The sequence below is a fragment of the Mangifera indica genome, chromosome 10, assembly GCF_011075055.1.
Source record: "Mangifera indica cultivar Alphonso chromosome 10, CATAS_Mindica_2.1, whole genome shotgun sequence".
NCBI lineage: Eukaryota > Viridiplantae > Streptophyta > Magnoliopsida > Sapindales > Anacardiaceae > Mangifera > Mangifera indica.
In genome coordinates, this window is record NC_058146.1 from 16193773 (window position 1) to 16208078 (window position 14306).

Consider the following 14306-nt stretch of genomic DNA (forward strand, 5'->3'; position numbering starts at 1 on the left):
CATGGGGTCACCGACACAATTAAACTAGTTACCAATCTTGTCTAATATTTAATTTTTTTATTTATTGTTTGTTATAGTTATAAATTCCGTATTGGTAAGTACACGGAGTTGCAAGGGTGCTAAACAAGAAAACATTCGTTCTAAGCCGCTTAGTGGTAGAAGGTTTACGGCCTGTCCCTGTTTATTCATACCCAACGAACTTTCAGTAAAGCCCAGCCTATAATGATAAAGCAATATAGTCCATGACCTCTTGGTTCTTACAGTTTTGAATTTGAGTTTACCCCAATCATTGAAAAAATTTTAATATCTGAAATCGAATGCCTTGATTAAAGTACTAGGATCAAGATGTTTTAAGAAAACATGAATGTTCACATTAGAGAAAGACCTTTTCTATGTGGGGTGAATTTGATTTAAGCTAGCTTAACTTGAAAGAGTCAATTTCAAGTTAGAGTTACAACTTGACAGTTTAGTTTGAAATCGACTTTTTTTTTATCTGATTATGCTGTTTATTCTTCCAACAACATTTTTCACCCCTTTGATGATGTTATTCAATTCCACTGACAACCCTTCAATGATGTTGTCTATTAGCTCAAACAAATTCGAGTTAAACATTACGAATTCAATTTAAGTTTGTGTTGACCTAGACTTAGCGATTGAATGTACCCCTATCTATGTATTCGATTGTCCCTTTTTGTTTCCGGATTGCATGAATTGAATGTAGTCGTGATATTACAATTCCAACTTTTGCAAATCCAAACTAAACCTTGTATAATAATCTTAAAAAATTCCATTCATAATCATAACTGCACAAGGAATAAATTTTTCAAAACTTCAAACTTCTTAATCGACTCTTTGGATGGAGAATGCAATTGATGAAAAGTATGGGATCACACTGTAATTAATGACAATATAGATTAAAGAAGAATGATTAAGACTACTTGTATTGTAATCATGGACACCGAAAGTTTTCCAAATTTCTTTGACACTCTTGCATCCTATAATATGATGGGTAGACTCTTCTGTGAAAGTCCCCGTTATCCAACTTCTAAGAAGTCCATCCTTGTGCTTTCATTGAGTGTAGGCTAGACTGGAAATGGTGTTGTTTTCCTCAACAATACTTGTTGCAGAAGACTCCCCTTCAATCAGCTCCAATTCTCCTGTTGTTTCAATTAGTTGAAGTAATTGCATTCTCCACGCAAGATAGTTGACATCATTTAGTTTGATGGAACAAATGCTAATCAAATGATGTAGGGATGTAGTATTAAGAATAAGGGCATTGGTGTTTATTTGTTTCAAAACCATACTTATAATTCTGTTGTATTAAGAGGTAGACTCTGATACTATGAAGAATTCAAGAAATGGTGATATTTTTCCCTGTATACCAGCCATGATTTTCATTGACAATATATAAGAAAAAAAAGATACATAACATTTCTTGATACAGCAGAATTACTGAAAAAGATTGAAGAAGTTAAGCCTAAAGATGGGATGAAGGATTGAGGAAATTAAGTCTAACAATGAGATTTGAAATATATCTAATTATGCCAAATATACAATTAATGTTTATCCAACTTAATACAGCAAATCTCCAACTAATTATTTCCCTTAACACTCTTGTCACTAAAATTTTTGTAATCAAGAGGCTATAGAGCTGCAGCTGGAGTTGGCTGATGAAGGTGCCTTGGACAAGTGATTAAATGGCCATTGGTGAGACCAGCTGCTTGCATGAATGAGTGAATCACTGTTGGTCTCTTCACCATGTCTTTGCTCATACTTTCTGATTTTGAAGTCTTCACAGGAATCTTGTTAAATAATCTATATTGAGTATTGATTGGCTTGAACTTCTCAAGTCCCCACAAGTGCTTGTTAAATGATCCAAACTCTTTCTTCACCTGTGTATATATTTGGAACCATCTCATTGCCTGATATGTACGTAAATCGCTACAGTTAAATAAGATAGTAAGAAGGTTTTATTCTTGGGCAGGGGTGCATATGATCCAAGCTATTCATTGAATCCAAAGCTTGACTTGAATGAGCTGATCTTGAGTTGGAGTTTTAGCTCGATAGCTCTAGAGATTAATACAAATCGACCTAACCTAAACACCCCTTACTTGAGTTTAATTCTAATGAAAAATTGAACGCTCAAGTTTGGTGAGTCTAAGTTAAGGATAATTTGAGTTTGACTTCGTCTCTAAATTTGAAGTTTGAAGCTTGAAGCTCGGCTCAAGTGAAGGACTCATATTTGTTGCTTGGATTTTGTGACTCGGAATGGTGGCTTGATTTCTCATCTTATTGACAAAAAAACATCGTTCTACTTAAAAATAAGTAAAAACATCATTTATAATTGTTTGACGTGACTAAAATTGAGATGCGAGTCAATCTCAAATAAAATCGAGCTTTTGCCGGACTAGTAAGTCGAATTTCATGTAACTTATTGTCTTAGAAATGAGCCAACCCTTTCTACTTGAGCTCGACTCGTGTTTATCCTAAACTAATTTGAGTTGCGCTGAATCAAGTCAATTTGACTTTTGAGACCAAGCCAACTTGGAACCCTATACAACTTAACTTGAGATTGATTTATACTTGCAAACAAGACTATTCTTAATTTGTTTTAGATAGCATAATTTGAAGTTTAACATAATTCGTTAGTTCCAACATGTATGTTAGAGATTATGCAGAATCAATCAAATAAATAATCACATGTAAATCAATATAAAACTTTGTGTTTGCCATATTTATGAAACTACTTACCTAAAACGTGATCCCCATTGAGGTTTTTGGGTCATCTTTGATTGAAAAATTGTATATTCCATTGGCTAACTAGTCTCCACGACCCATAAACCCACAAGGTCTGCCTAAGCTGCCAATTTAATTGTAGCTTGACATAATTCACCTGATTTAATCTTGGATCAATCTAGTCAAATAAGTAAAATGAGTTTTAGCTATAACCTGGGCTGGATTTGTTACCAATTCTTAGTCAAGCTAACCAGTTCAGTCCATGTTTTGAAACAATAATATAAACTTGACAAATGTAGCTAGGATCCATGAAGCTATAGGGCCAGAGAGACAATTATGTTGAAGCCTTTATCACAAAGAGAAAGATTGATACAATAAAGTAAAATATTAGTAATTCAACATAATTGGCGTTGTCAATTGAGTGCCCTTGTTCCTCTTCATTCACAAACCACAGAAGGGCATTGTGCCTCAAGAGGTGGGCGTTGATGCTAGCACCTCTCAGTTTTTGCTTTATTATGGTTAGACATGTCAATTAGGTTGGGTCAGTGCACGACCCAACCCAAAGCATGGAAAAATTATACGACCTATTACTATAATAGGCTCTGCCAAGCTTATAGGCTGGCCCAACCTGTCATTGTTCATCAAATAAATATATATTTTTTTAAACTTTAAAATTGCAGCCTTGCAAGCTGTTACTGGCACGGTCAACAGGCCAGCCAGTAGCTGTTGGAGGTTTGAAATTTTTTTAAATATTTTTTCCCTTTTTTCGTCTATAAAAACCCACCCTTCCCCACTCTTTAAACTACACACATTTAGCCTCATTGCTGAATCTCTCATTCTCATTCTACATTCTCTTCTTTCAATCCCTTTTACATTCAACATTTTATTTATTCAATTTTAATATTGCAATTTCAATCATCAATTTCTCTTTGGTTTTTTAATATTTAAAAAAAATATTTAAATTTATTAATATAAATTTTCTTCAAATTAATACAACTGAGAATCTTAAAGTGCAAGTTCATTCTTCAAATCACATTTTATTTATATTTTCAAATGATATAAAATTATTTTTTATTACTAATTGTTGTATTTAATTAAATGAAACTTTTTATTTTATTGATGTTGCTCATTATGGACTTCCTTTTTCTACCTATGTCTTCATGACATAACTTTTATAGATTTAATTAATCAGGAATGAGTGTAGTGTAACAGAGATAGTCTAAGGTCTATGTTATATGGTTTATGTTATAGTGTTTATACTGAACCCATTCTTGATTACTTGTTTTACAAAGCTAAAGTTGTCTCAATCGTTTAAACACTTTTCTTGTTTAAAACATATTAAGTATTTTCATTATCAAAATATTTTAAGGAAAAATAATAATTAACAAAATTGTAAAAGCAAAATAGAAACTAAGTTATTAATAGATATTAATGGAATGATAATAGTTCTAGGTATAGATAAAATGCAAGAGACACTGTCAGAGGACTACTCTCACTGTCACGAGTCATTCGATTTTTCTTGGTGGTTGAGTTTATGAAAAATGGTTGTTCCAATTCAAGTGTTGGGTAAGTCAAGAAGACGTAGATAGAATAAACAAGTTTATTGCGATGTTACTAATAAAAAAAAGAGTTTCCTTAGTTAGATGGGACAATTAGTTAGAAAATGATTTTGCATCATTTGAAAATATAAACAAAATATGATTTAATGGATCGATTTATAATTTATGATCTTCAGTTGTATTAATTTAGAAGGAAATTTGTATTAGTAAATTTAAGTAATTATTAAATTTTTTTTTTGTTAATATATAAACGGGCTGACACAGTTAAGACTCGACTCTACCCTATATACATAGGGCTATGCAGCCTTCTGGTTTGTTCAAGCTAGCCTGGCCAGAAGGCCCACAATTGTGCGGGCCTTGGGCCTGGCATGACCCCTAAACCTGGTGGACTGTGCCGAATTGTTGTATGAAAAATATTAAAGGAATAAAAAAGTAAATCGGAATAGTGACTTTTTCATATTGTGGGCTTGAAGTAGACGGATCATCGGGAAATTAAAATAATTACCCCAAACATTAAGGGGCAAAACGAAATTACCCCAAACTTTTAACATTAAACGAATATGCCCCAAAATTGCGAAGAGACGAAAATGCCCCTCCACTCAAAATCCTCCTTAACCACGCGCACAAAAGCCAAACACACGAAAACAGTCCGTTTTGAACTCACGTTTCGCGCACTCGGCAACTCCGACTTTTTCCGACGATTTTTCCGACTTTTTCGGCAACGACGATGGACAAAAAGGTTAGTAAAACAACCCTTGTCATCTCTTTATGCATTTCATTTTACAATTTGATCGATTTGATGTGAAATTTGGGTGTAAATTGCGTTAGGGTTTGGTTTGAAATTTGGGTGTAAAATGCTTGATTGTTTGCTGATTGTGATGAATTATGTTAGGGCTTTTATGTTAGATTAGGTGTAGAGTTGATTGTTGTTGAAATGGAGTTTGAAAAACGAAGTTTGGACGGTGAAACGTGGCCACACGAATTCGGCAGTCACCACGCGAATGGCGCAGTGACCACACGAATTCGTGTAGACGGGGAGGTGTTTTGAACTTTTCAAACTTCGTGGACTACACGGAATCGTGTGGTTGGGGGTGAAACTGCGTATTTCATCGTGTGGTGGGCAATATTAGAAATTAGAAAACTTGGTGGGCTGGCAAACTTACGGTCAACCCCCCGAATTCGTGTGGTGGACTCACAAATTCGCGAGGTTGACGCGCGAATTCGCGTGGTGGACACGCGAATTCGCGTGGTGGGCCAAATTGCTGTTTTTCAGAGTTATCCAGCCTGCGTTTCTTCTGGTTAGAATCAGGGGGGCAGAATGCAATTCTATTAAATTTTAGGGCTTTTTTGATATTTTCCATATGGGATTAAATTAAAATTTAACCATCTTAAGGTTTTTTGGCGTGTAGAATTCGAATTTGATATCTATTTTTTCAAATAAGGCCTCTATGTATAAAATTGAATAATTTCTTCCATAAAATTTATATAAATTTAATATAATTGTAATTTAATTTTCATACAGGTAGCTGCACAAAAGAGAAAAAGAGACGAAACCAAAGATGAACTGCGATTTCCTCTCGAAAAACACTTCAAGGCTCAAGTTACTACACGTGGATATAGAGATATTGGAGCCGTGATCAAAAAATTATTAACAGAGAGACAATTACAAATGTTTCGACGTACATGCTTCGGACACTTCCTTGAGTTGAAGGATAGTCGATTTAGTGGGGTCCTAATACATTCCTTCATCCTTCGAGCGGTAAATAAGGTGACTTCGGGAGAGGAGTTATGGTTTCGGGTTAACGACGTGGATGTCAGATTCAGTGCGTATGAGTTTGCTATTATGACAGGCCTTCGATTTAGTCATTTGGTAGATATCGACCTCTACATTCCATCGAAGGCTACAGATCGGATCCTTCAGACATATTTTCACGGCTGTAAATCAGTTACATATGCTGATTTGAGTCGTGTGTTCCAGCAGAGACCGTGGGGGGAGGATGACACTGATGCAGTTAAGTTATCATTATTGTTTCATACTGAGGATAAGTTGGAAAGATTTCTTGAGGCCACAAATTTCTAGTTGATTTATTTATCTACTAATAACAGTACCCGCAAAATTCCATGTAAAAGCTGATTTCTAGCCTTTTTACTCATAAAATTATAAAATTGCTTCTCTTTGAATTAATAAAAAATAATAATAACAATATACTTGTATATAATATTAGTAGTTATATTTACAATGTTCAACAATAGACTTTTAGAATCTTGAATCGAGTCTTTTTCGAGTTTAGTTTAAATCAAATTTAAACCCATTTATAATGTGCACGTACATGTCATCCATTTCTCTCTGCAAATAAAAAATATGACTCATATTCAATCATTATTTAGACTACTCCAAATCACTACTTGTTAAATAGTAATAGATTGGAGTTTTAGGTGGAGGTGCATGTTTTTCAAGGTTGAGCGAGTCCTCTAAGAGTGAAAATATTCACTGAGGTGGGATTGTTAAAATGTGACTCATATTTAAAGAATTGTCTACTTAAAGTTCCATGATCAGAAGAAGTCTAATTGAGTTACAATAGTAATTTTTGATTACTTATGTCACTACTATATAAGAGAAAACCTAATTTATATTATGAACGGCTCAAATTAGATTTTCTTCAATTTAATAATATTAACGACTGCTTCGTGGAACATATTGTCAAACCATGTAATCTGTTTCTGTGATTGATTTTTCCCATAATTTTCCCTTTTAAGGCTAGAAAAATTTCAGTTCATTATCCACTAGTTAAATGGCATAACATAGGCAAAAGACAAGTTTTAGGTTCTATGGCTGATCACCGGGTTTAAAACTTTATTATCAATGAAAGTAGATGGAAATTAGCCTAAATTCAAAGCCCTTCTGCCTTTTCTTGTTCCAATTTTTGTAAGTTCGGCTCTGATTTTGGTGAGTCTTATTACTACTTCTTTTATGATGATTCTGTCGAGAGGAGATTCTCTTGTACACTCCATTGCCAAGCTCAAGATAGATGACACACATTCTTCCTTACTTAAGAAATGTTCATCATCCTTTGTGAGCAAATTTGTGTCCACGACTTGCATTACTGTGCTGCATAATGATTCACCAACCCATCTCCTTAAGCTCATTTCTTCTGTAAACATTTCATTTGTTGGCTTCTTCTTTGTAAATGTTTCCATTAGCATGATACCATAGCTATACATATCTCCTTTTCTAGATATTTTTCCTTCTCTTCCGTATTCTGATCATAGTAATCACATGCACTTTCATTGCTACATATATAAATAGTAAAATATGGAAGTTTTAAAAATAAAAAAAGATTACAAAACATAGAGATATCTAACTATCACTTGTTTTTATTGAATAACTAAATTTTGTTTTTCTCTATTAAAGGTAGGGATTTATATAATTCGGTTCAAACTATAAAACCAAACCAAACCAAACCATTTAAAAATTACGGTTTGGTTTGAAAATTTTCTCAACTGTTATTTTCAGTTTGGATTGCAGTTTAGACTATTTTTAAACTGAACCAAACTATAAATTGTGTTTTTTTAAATGCGAATATATATAACTATATTTAACATAATTTTTCAATAAGTAATTAGACGTACAACTTATTTTTTTCATATTTATTTTGTCATTTTCTTTACATGTATATTGAATATATATTTCATATTTATTTTATGTTCTAGAAAACTATAATTCAATTAATTTTATTAAATACTATATATTTAGAAGTGAGTGATTTCAATAGGTTTAAACCATAATCTAAATCAGACCAAATTATATTCTTTTAATTTGGTTTGAAATTTAAAATGATTTGGTTTGGTTTAAAAAATTTTTAAATCATTTTTTTAATTTGGTTTGAAAAATCTCTTAAACCACACCAAATTAGACTGTGCACATCCCTAATTAAAGGGATCAAACTTTTGGTTCAATAGATTAATCTATGAGTTAATAAGTCTATTTAACAAAACAAATAAAGTTCGATCACTTCAGTACAATAATGTGATAGTTAGACACCTACAAGTCTTGTTATATTTAAAAAAAAAAAAATGAAACAATTACCTGGTGCCATATAACCAACGGTGGCAAGGGTTTTTGTTTGTGTCATGGAGTTTTCTTCACCTAAGAGCTTTGCAATGCTAAAGTCACTCAAATGTGCAACCATGTTTTCGTCTAGTAAGACATTGCTTGGCTTCAAGTCACAATGAACTATTGGGACTGAATAGCCAAAATGAAGATATTCCAAAGCTGAAGCAACATCGATCATTATATTCAGTCTATGAGAAATGTCTAAAACATTCTTCTCAGAAAACAACAATTCCTCCAGGCTCCCATTAGGCATGTATTCTAGTATCAAAGATTTAAAATCATCATTTGAACAGCTGCTAATGATTTTTACAAGATTTCGATGACGAAGACATCTCATTACATCACATTCAGCTTCAAAACTTGTAAGAGTTCCTTCAAAGTCCAAGTGGAATACCTTCACTGCAACCTCCATTCCCTCATCTAATCTTCCTTTGTAAACTGAACCATAACTTCCTTTACCAAGTAGGTTGTTGTCACTGAATCCATTTGTTGCTCTCATAAGTTCCTTGTAAGAGATTCTTCTCCATGCTCCTCTTGGATAGAAATCAACATTGGTAGTTGGCCTCATTCTCTTTTTCCAGTATTTGATCAACACAAACATAAGAACCAGGACAACTAATAAGAATGCAATGCTTGTTGGCAAAAGAATTGACAAGAAATCCTTTGTAGTCCTTGATTTTCTATGAGTGCTTTTTTTGCATGGAGGAACTTGCAGTTGAGGAGCTCCACACAAAGCAAGATTTCCCATAAATGATTCAGCTGAAAAATTTTTGAAGGATCCTCCTCTAGGAATTTCGCCACTTAATTGGTTGAAAGATAAATTTAGATATTTGAGGTACAAGAGAGTCTCCAAAGACTTGGGAATCAATCCAGAAAGGTTGTTTCCAAACAAATCCAAGAATTCCAAGCTTTTCAAGTTGCCAAATGTTTCAGGAATGAATCCTTGTAATCTGTTGTATCCTAAGGAGAGAGATTGCAGATTTTCTAGGCTTCCAATTGCAATTGGAATCTCTCCTGAAAAAAGATTCCTTGACAAATTTATAGCTATAATAACCTTAAGATTTCCAAGGTCAAAAGGAAGAGATCCGTTTAGAGAATTTGATGAAAAATCAAAGTACAATAGATCCTCCAGGTTCCAAAACGTTGAGGGTATAGAAGAAGTCAACCTGTTTGAACCTAAAAACAATTTTCTTAGTGCAGTGAGATTGCCAATACATGCAGGTATGGCTCCATAGAACTTGTTTCCCCCCAAATTCAACTCATCCAATTCATTTAAATGACAAAACAATTCTGAGATGAGTCCTTCAAATTTATTATTTTGAAGATACAAACCTTGGAGATTCTGCAATCCATCCATGGTAATTGGAACTGGTCCAATCAATTCATTACCTTGTAATTGTAGGTTTATCAAGTTTTTCAAGTTTCCAATTTCTTTGGGAATTTTGCCACTAATGTTGCAATCATTTATGAAAAAATATTCCAAAGAAATAGAAAGATTCCCTATGGAACCTGGAAGGATGCTATTTAGTGGATTTTTGCTTAAGCTTAGAAATCTTAAAATCTTGCAATTTGTTAAATTGGAAAGAAAACTCAGATTAGGAGTAGATGTGAAGTAATTATGTTTTAACTCTAGTATCTCAAGATTTTTTAAATTACCAATTGTACTAGGAATGAAGCCTGAGAATGAGTTAGATTCGATATCTAGAATGGAGAGCTTGGAAGCATTGGTGATGAAATCAGGAAACGACCCACTGAAATTATTTCCCCACAAGTAAAGACCCTTAAGGTGTGGAAGCTCTGCAATTAATGGAAGAATTCCGGAGAGTTGATTGACAGACAATGAAAGCATTCGCATTGTTGAAATGTTGAATATCGTAGTTGGGACAGGGCCAACTAGGTGGTTGATTGCAAGTTCCAAGCGCTCAAGATTATGAAGATTGCCAATTTCACACGGTATCTCACCTAAAAATATGTAGCTCAATTAGTAAATTGGATTATTTTAATATCATAATATTGTCTATTTCGAACATGTGATCTATCACGGTTATACATTTTTTGACAGCTTGATAGCTGACAAACTATCTAACTAATCTTATCTTAGTATCCACAAACGATGTGAAATGCTTATACATACCCAATATCTGAATCGTGTATTGGCAATATGAGATTTAATTAGAAATATTACAATTACAATAAAATGAAATTAATTCATCATAACATAATGATTTGAGAGAGGTTTATCATTTACCTGTTAATAGGTTCGAGTCTAAAAATAGATACTTGATTAATGTCAAGTTCCCAGTTTCTCTTGGAATATGTTCTTCGAATTGGTTGTTCGACAACATAAGAATACGAAGCATTTTGCATTGCCCCAAACTGTTTGGAATCGGACCAGTGAGATGATTATAGTCCATGTATAGTTCTTCAAGATTGGGAATATGTTGGCACATGTTTTCTGGAAGGCTACCAGTCAGGCTATTTTGCCAAAAGTCCATGGAAATTAAGGAAGAAAGGTTGAAGATAAGTGAAGGAATAGTTCCTGCTAAGTAACTATTTTGCAGTGATAATAGCTCCAATTTTGCTAGATTGGCAAGCTCTTTTGGAATTTCTCCTACAAAATCATTATAAATAAGTAATATATTATTGAATGACAAAGAATATAAAAAAAATATTAGTAGCAGCAACTGAAAACAAAGTTGCATATAACTTACCTTGGAGTTTGTTGAATCCAAGATAGATCTTTCTAAGTTGAGTCAAGTTTCCGATTTCTTTCGGAATGGCTCCTGTGAAATTATTGAATGACAAGGATAAGTATAGCAAGCTTTTGCATTTTGATATGGCCGATGGTATTTTTCCCTCGAACATGTTAGCACTCAAATAAAGCAACTGCAAATTGGGAAGATTATCAAAAATACTTGCAGGGAGTTCACCCGATAAGCTATTACGACTCAAGACAAGGTATTTCAGTCGACGTAACTGTGCGTATTCCTCAGGGAGAGCGCCATAAAAGCTGTTGTTGTTGATGTCAAGCGTTGAAAGGAAAGATAGATTTCCTAGTTGAGGAGGAAGGGTGGCTATGAGACCCAAGTGAGAAATATTCAAAGCTGTTACTCTTGAGTGACGAGCACCACAAGTTATGCCCATCCAGTGACAAACAGAAGAACTTGTGGACCAATTGCTGGTCAACAAATTGCTTGGATCATGGCTTATACAAGCTTTCAGGGCAAGAAGAGCTTGTTTGTCTGTGGAAATGTCGGTTACTTGTGCATGAACGAAGGAAAGTGTTGAAAAATGAAGGAGGAAAGGTAAGAAAATGCAGAGAAATAGATATTTCTCCATGAGACCAGCACTTAGATTTGTCAAGTGTGGGCTTGGGGACATGTATGAGTACATAAAAATGATACTTATAAAGAAACCATTGACGTGATTATTTCCAGAACCCCAACTTGAACTTGTCTTTATCACTCTTATCACCAATGTCCCTGTATATTACTCAGTTGACATGTATAATTACATAAAAATGATGCTTACAAAGAATTGACATGATTGTTCCCAGAACCCCCAACTTGAACTTGTCGTTTCGCCTCACTTCCACTAACATATTAGTCAATTTCCACAAACAATTCCCACCAACAATTTCCAATTCCAAGTCTCTGTATATTAGTCAATTTCCACTAACAATTCCCACCAACAATTTCCAATTCCACGTCTCTGTGTATTAGTCAATTTCCACTAACAATTCCAAGTCGTTTTACCCCACTTCCAAGTCCAACAATTTCCAATTCCAAGTCTCTGAATATTAGTCAATTTCCACTAATAATTCCAAGTCGTTTTGCCCCACTTCCAAGTCCCTTTCAAGACGTTTGCCAAAGAAGACAAGTGAGGGATACGGTGACACTGCAACAAATTTCATCCAAGTTGACAAAATTTTCATATCAAAAAGTCAAAATTTTGTCTTAAAAAGTTAATCGGGACAAAAATTGTCACAAAATATGTGTTACCAAAGGGTAATGCTCCTGAAAATAAAAACTGTCCTTAATAATTAGTTATTGTGGATGAAATGGTATTTTGTAATAAAAGGATAAACATTGTGGGACAAAATATTTTATCCATAAACAAATTAGATTTCGTCCCAAATAACTCGATTTTGTCAAAAAAAAACCACATTTAGAGACAAAATTTTTGCAAAAAATTGATGACAAAATTTTTTGTGCTTATTTATGCAAATAATTGGGAAAAGAATTTTTCGTTCTTGGTTGTGTGATGAATTGGAGACAAATTTTTTTGTCTTTAATTGTGTGGTGAATGTGGGATAAAATTTTTGTATAGTGAATTAAAGACAAACTTTTTCATTCAGAATTATACACTGAATTGGAGACAATATTTTTCATGCTTGATTGTATAGTGAATTAGGGCAAAAAATTTTCGTCTTTGATTGTATGATGAATTAGAAACAAACATTTTTGTTCTTAATCGTGGGTTGAATCGAGGACAATTTTTTTTTGTCCTCGATTATATAATGAATTAGGAACAAAATTTTTTGTCCTTGATTGTGTGATGAATTGGTGACAAATTTTTTTGTCCTTGATTGTGTAATGAATTGGTGATACATTTTTTTTGTTCTTGATTGTGTTTTGAATTGGAGACAAAAAATTTTGTCATTGATTGTGTAGTGAATTACTAAAAAAATTTTAGTTCTTATTTATGTGATAAATTTGAGATGAAAATTTCAATTTTAAATGAAAATTAATAGTTATATTAATTTTCAAAGTCCAACAATTCATATAAAATATCTTTTCAACTAAATAAAAAAAATATTAATCATATTAAATTGTTATTATTATAGGTCAACTCAAAACTAAGTCATAGCAAAATATTATATATACATAAATGTATTAATTAAAACACCTAATTATAACTAACTTATAAAAAAAATACATAGAAAGTGTCACTCTTTGGTAGTAAAAAAATGTATTTTCTTTGTTAACTGAATGCTAAAATATTTTTCACTTTCATCACTATTTGGAGGGAAAAACCTAAACCTCTACCCATGGTCAAACTGTTGTTCAAATTTTTAGTTAGAGACATGAGTAAAATCATCATTTTACTTATACATTTAAAACTTCAAAATTTTTATCATTTCCTCTTCCAGGTTTTAAAAACTAACACTTTAACCCATCCCCAAAGTTTGAAAAGTTTAGATTTCACCTCTAAAGTTTGCTTTCTTCTTCGGCCACCATCGATAGCTGACGCTTTCCACTGATCTTCCTTCTTCGGTTACAAAGGATGGCGAAGGATGAACTTTCGTTGCCCAGATATGGACGACAAAGCGTCGTCCAAATCTGAAAGAATAGATAGAGGATGATGCTTCGTCGTACTTCATCGTCATGTCTAGACGATGCGACGAGCGACAAGGACAAGTTTTTTGACATTTTCTTTAAGCAATGGGTCAACACCCTATCATAGGTAAACTGAGAATATTAGTATATGCATAAAAAAGAGGACAATAAGATAGAGAACAAAGGGAGATGAATTGACAAATCACATACATAAAATCATAAGCTCAGTTGAAAGTACGGTAAAAAACCTAATCAAATGCCTCTACAGAGCTGGTCACATGCTCTACAACAAATATCCTAGGCGCCCTACCGCTCATTTAGTCATGAATTCAACATCATGTAGTAAAGTAATCACAGACTACTGACCATCAATCTTCATACTACAAGACCGCCGGAGCTGTTACAGAAATTTATAGCAGAAGCAATTTCAACGTTTTGGTAACAATTGCATTCACAAACTTCTCAATTACAAACCTAATCTCTAGTACTTCCACTACAATAAAATTTCAATTGGGATAAAATATTTAAAAATGAATTTAATTTTATTCTATAATAAGT

At 33.3% G+C, this 14306-nt stretch overlaps 1 protein-coding gene across 1 annotated transcript; it reads right to left on the minus strand.

The window, feature by feature from the left end:
• Window positions 1–1643: 1643 nt before the first annotated feature.
• LOC123226806 (probable LRR receptor-like serine/threonine-protein kinase At3g47570) lies at window positions 1644–11790 on the minus strand. Its single transcript, XM_044651322.1, has 5 exons — window positions 11121–11790; window positions 10658–11020; window positions 8383–10371; window positions 7260–7555; window positions 1644–1922 (listed from the first exon to the last, which is right to left on the minus strand). The coding sequence occupies exons 1-5, from the start codon at window positions 11788–11790 to the stop codon at window positions 1644–1646; spliced, it is 3597 nt and encodes a 1198-aa protein (XP_044507257.1).
• Window positions 11791–14306: the final 2516 nt, after the last annotated feature.

Excerpts from the sequence above, each read along its gene's own strand:
- LOC123226806 (XM_044651322.1), bottom strand. The coding sequence starts at position 11,790 with ATGTCCCCAAGCCCACACTTGACAAATCTAAGTGCTGGTCTCATGGAG. Across the intron at positions 7,556-8,382 it reads CGTTGGTTATATGGCACCAG|AATACGGAAGAGAAGGAAAA; the intron begins GTAATTGTTTCA and ends TACTATGATCAG. Across the intron at positions 1,923-7,259 it reads ACAGAATCATCATAAAAGAA|GCAATGAGATGGTTCCAAAT; the intron begins GTAGTAATAAGA and ends CGTACATATCAG.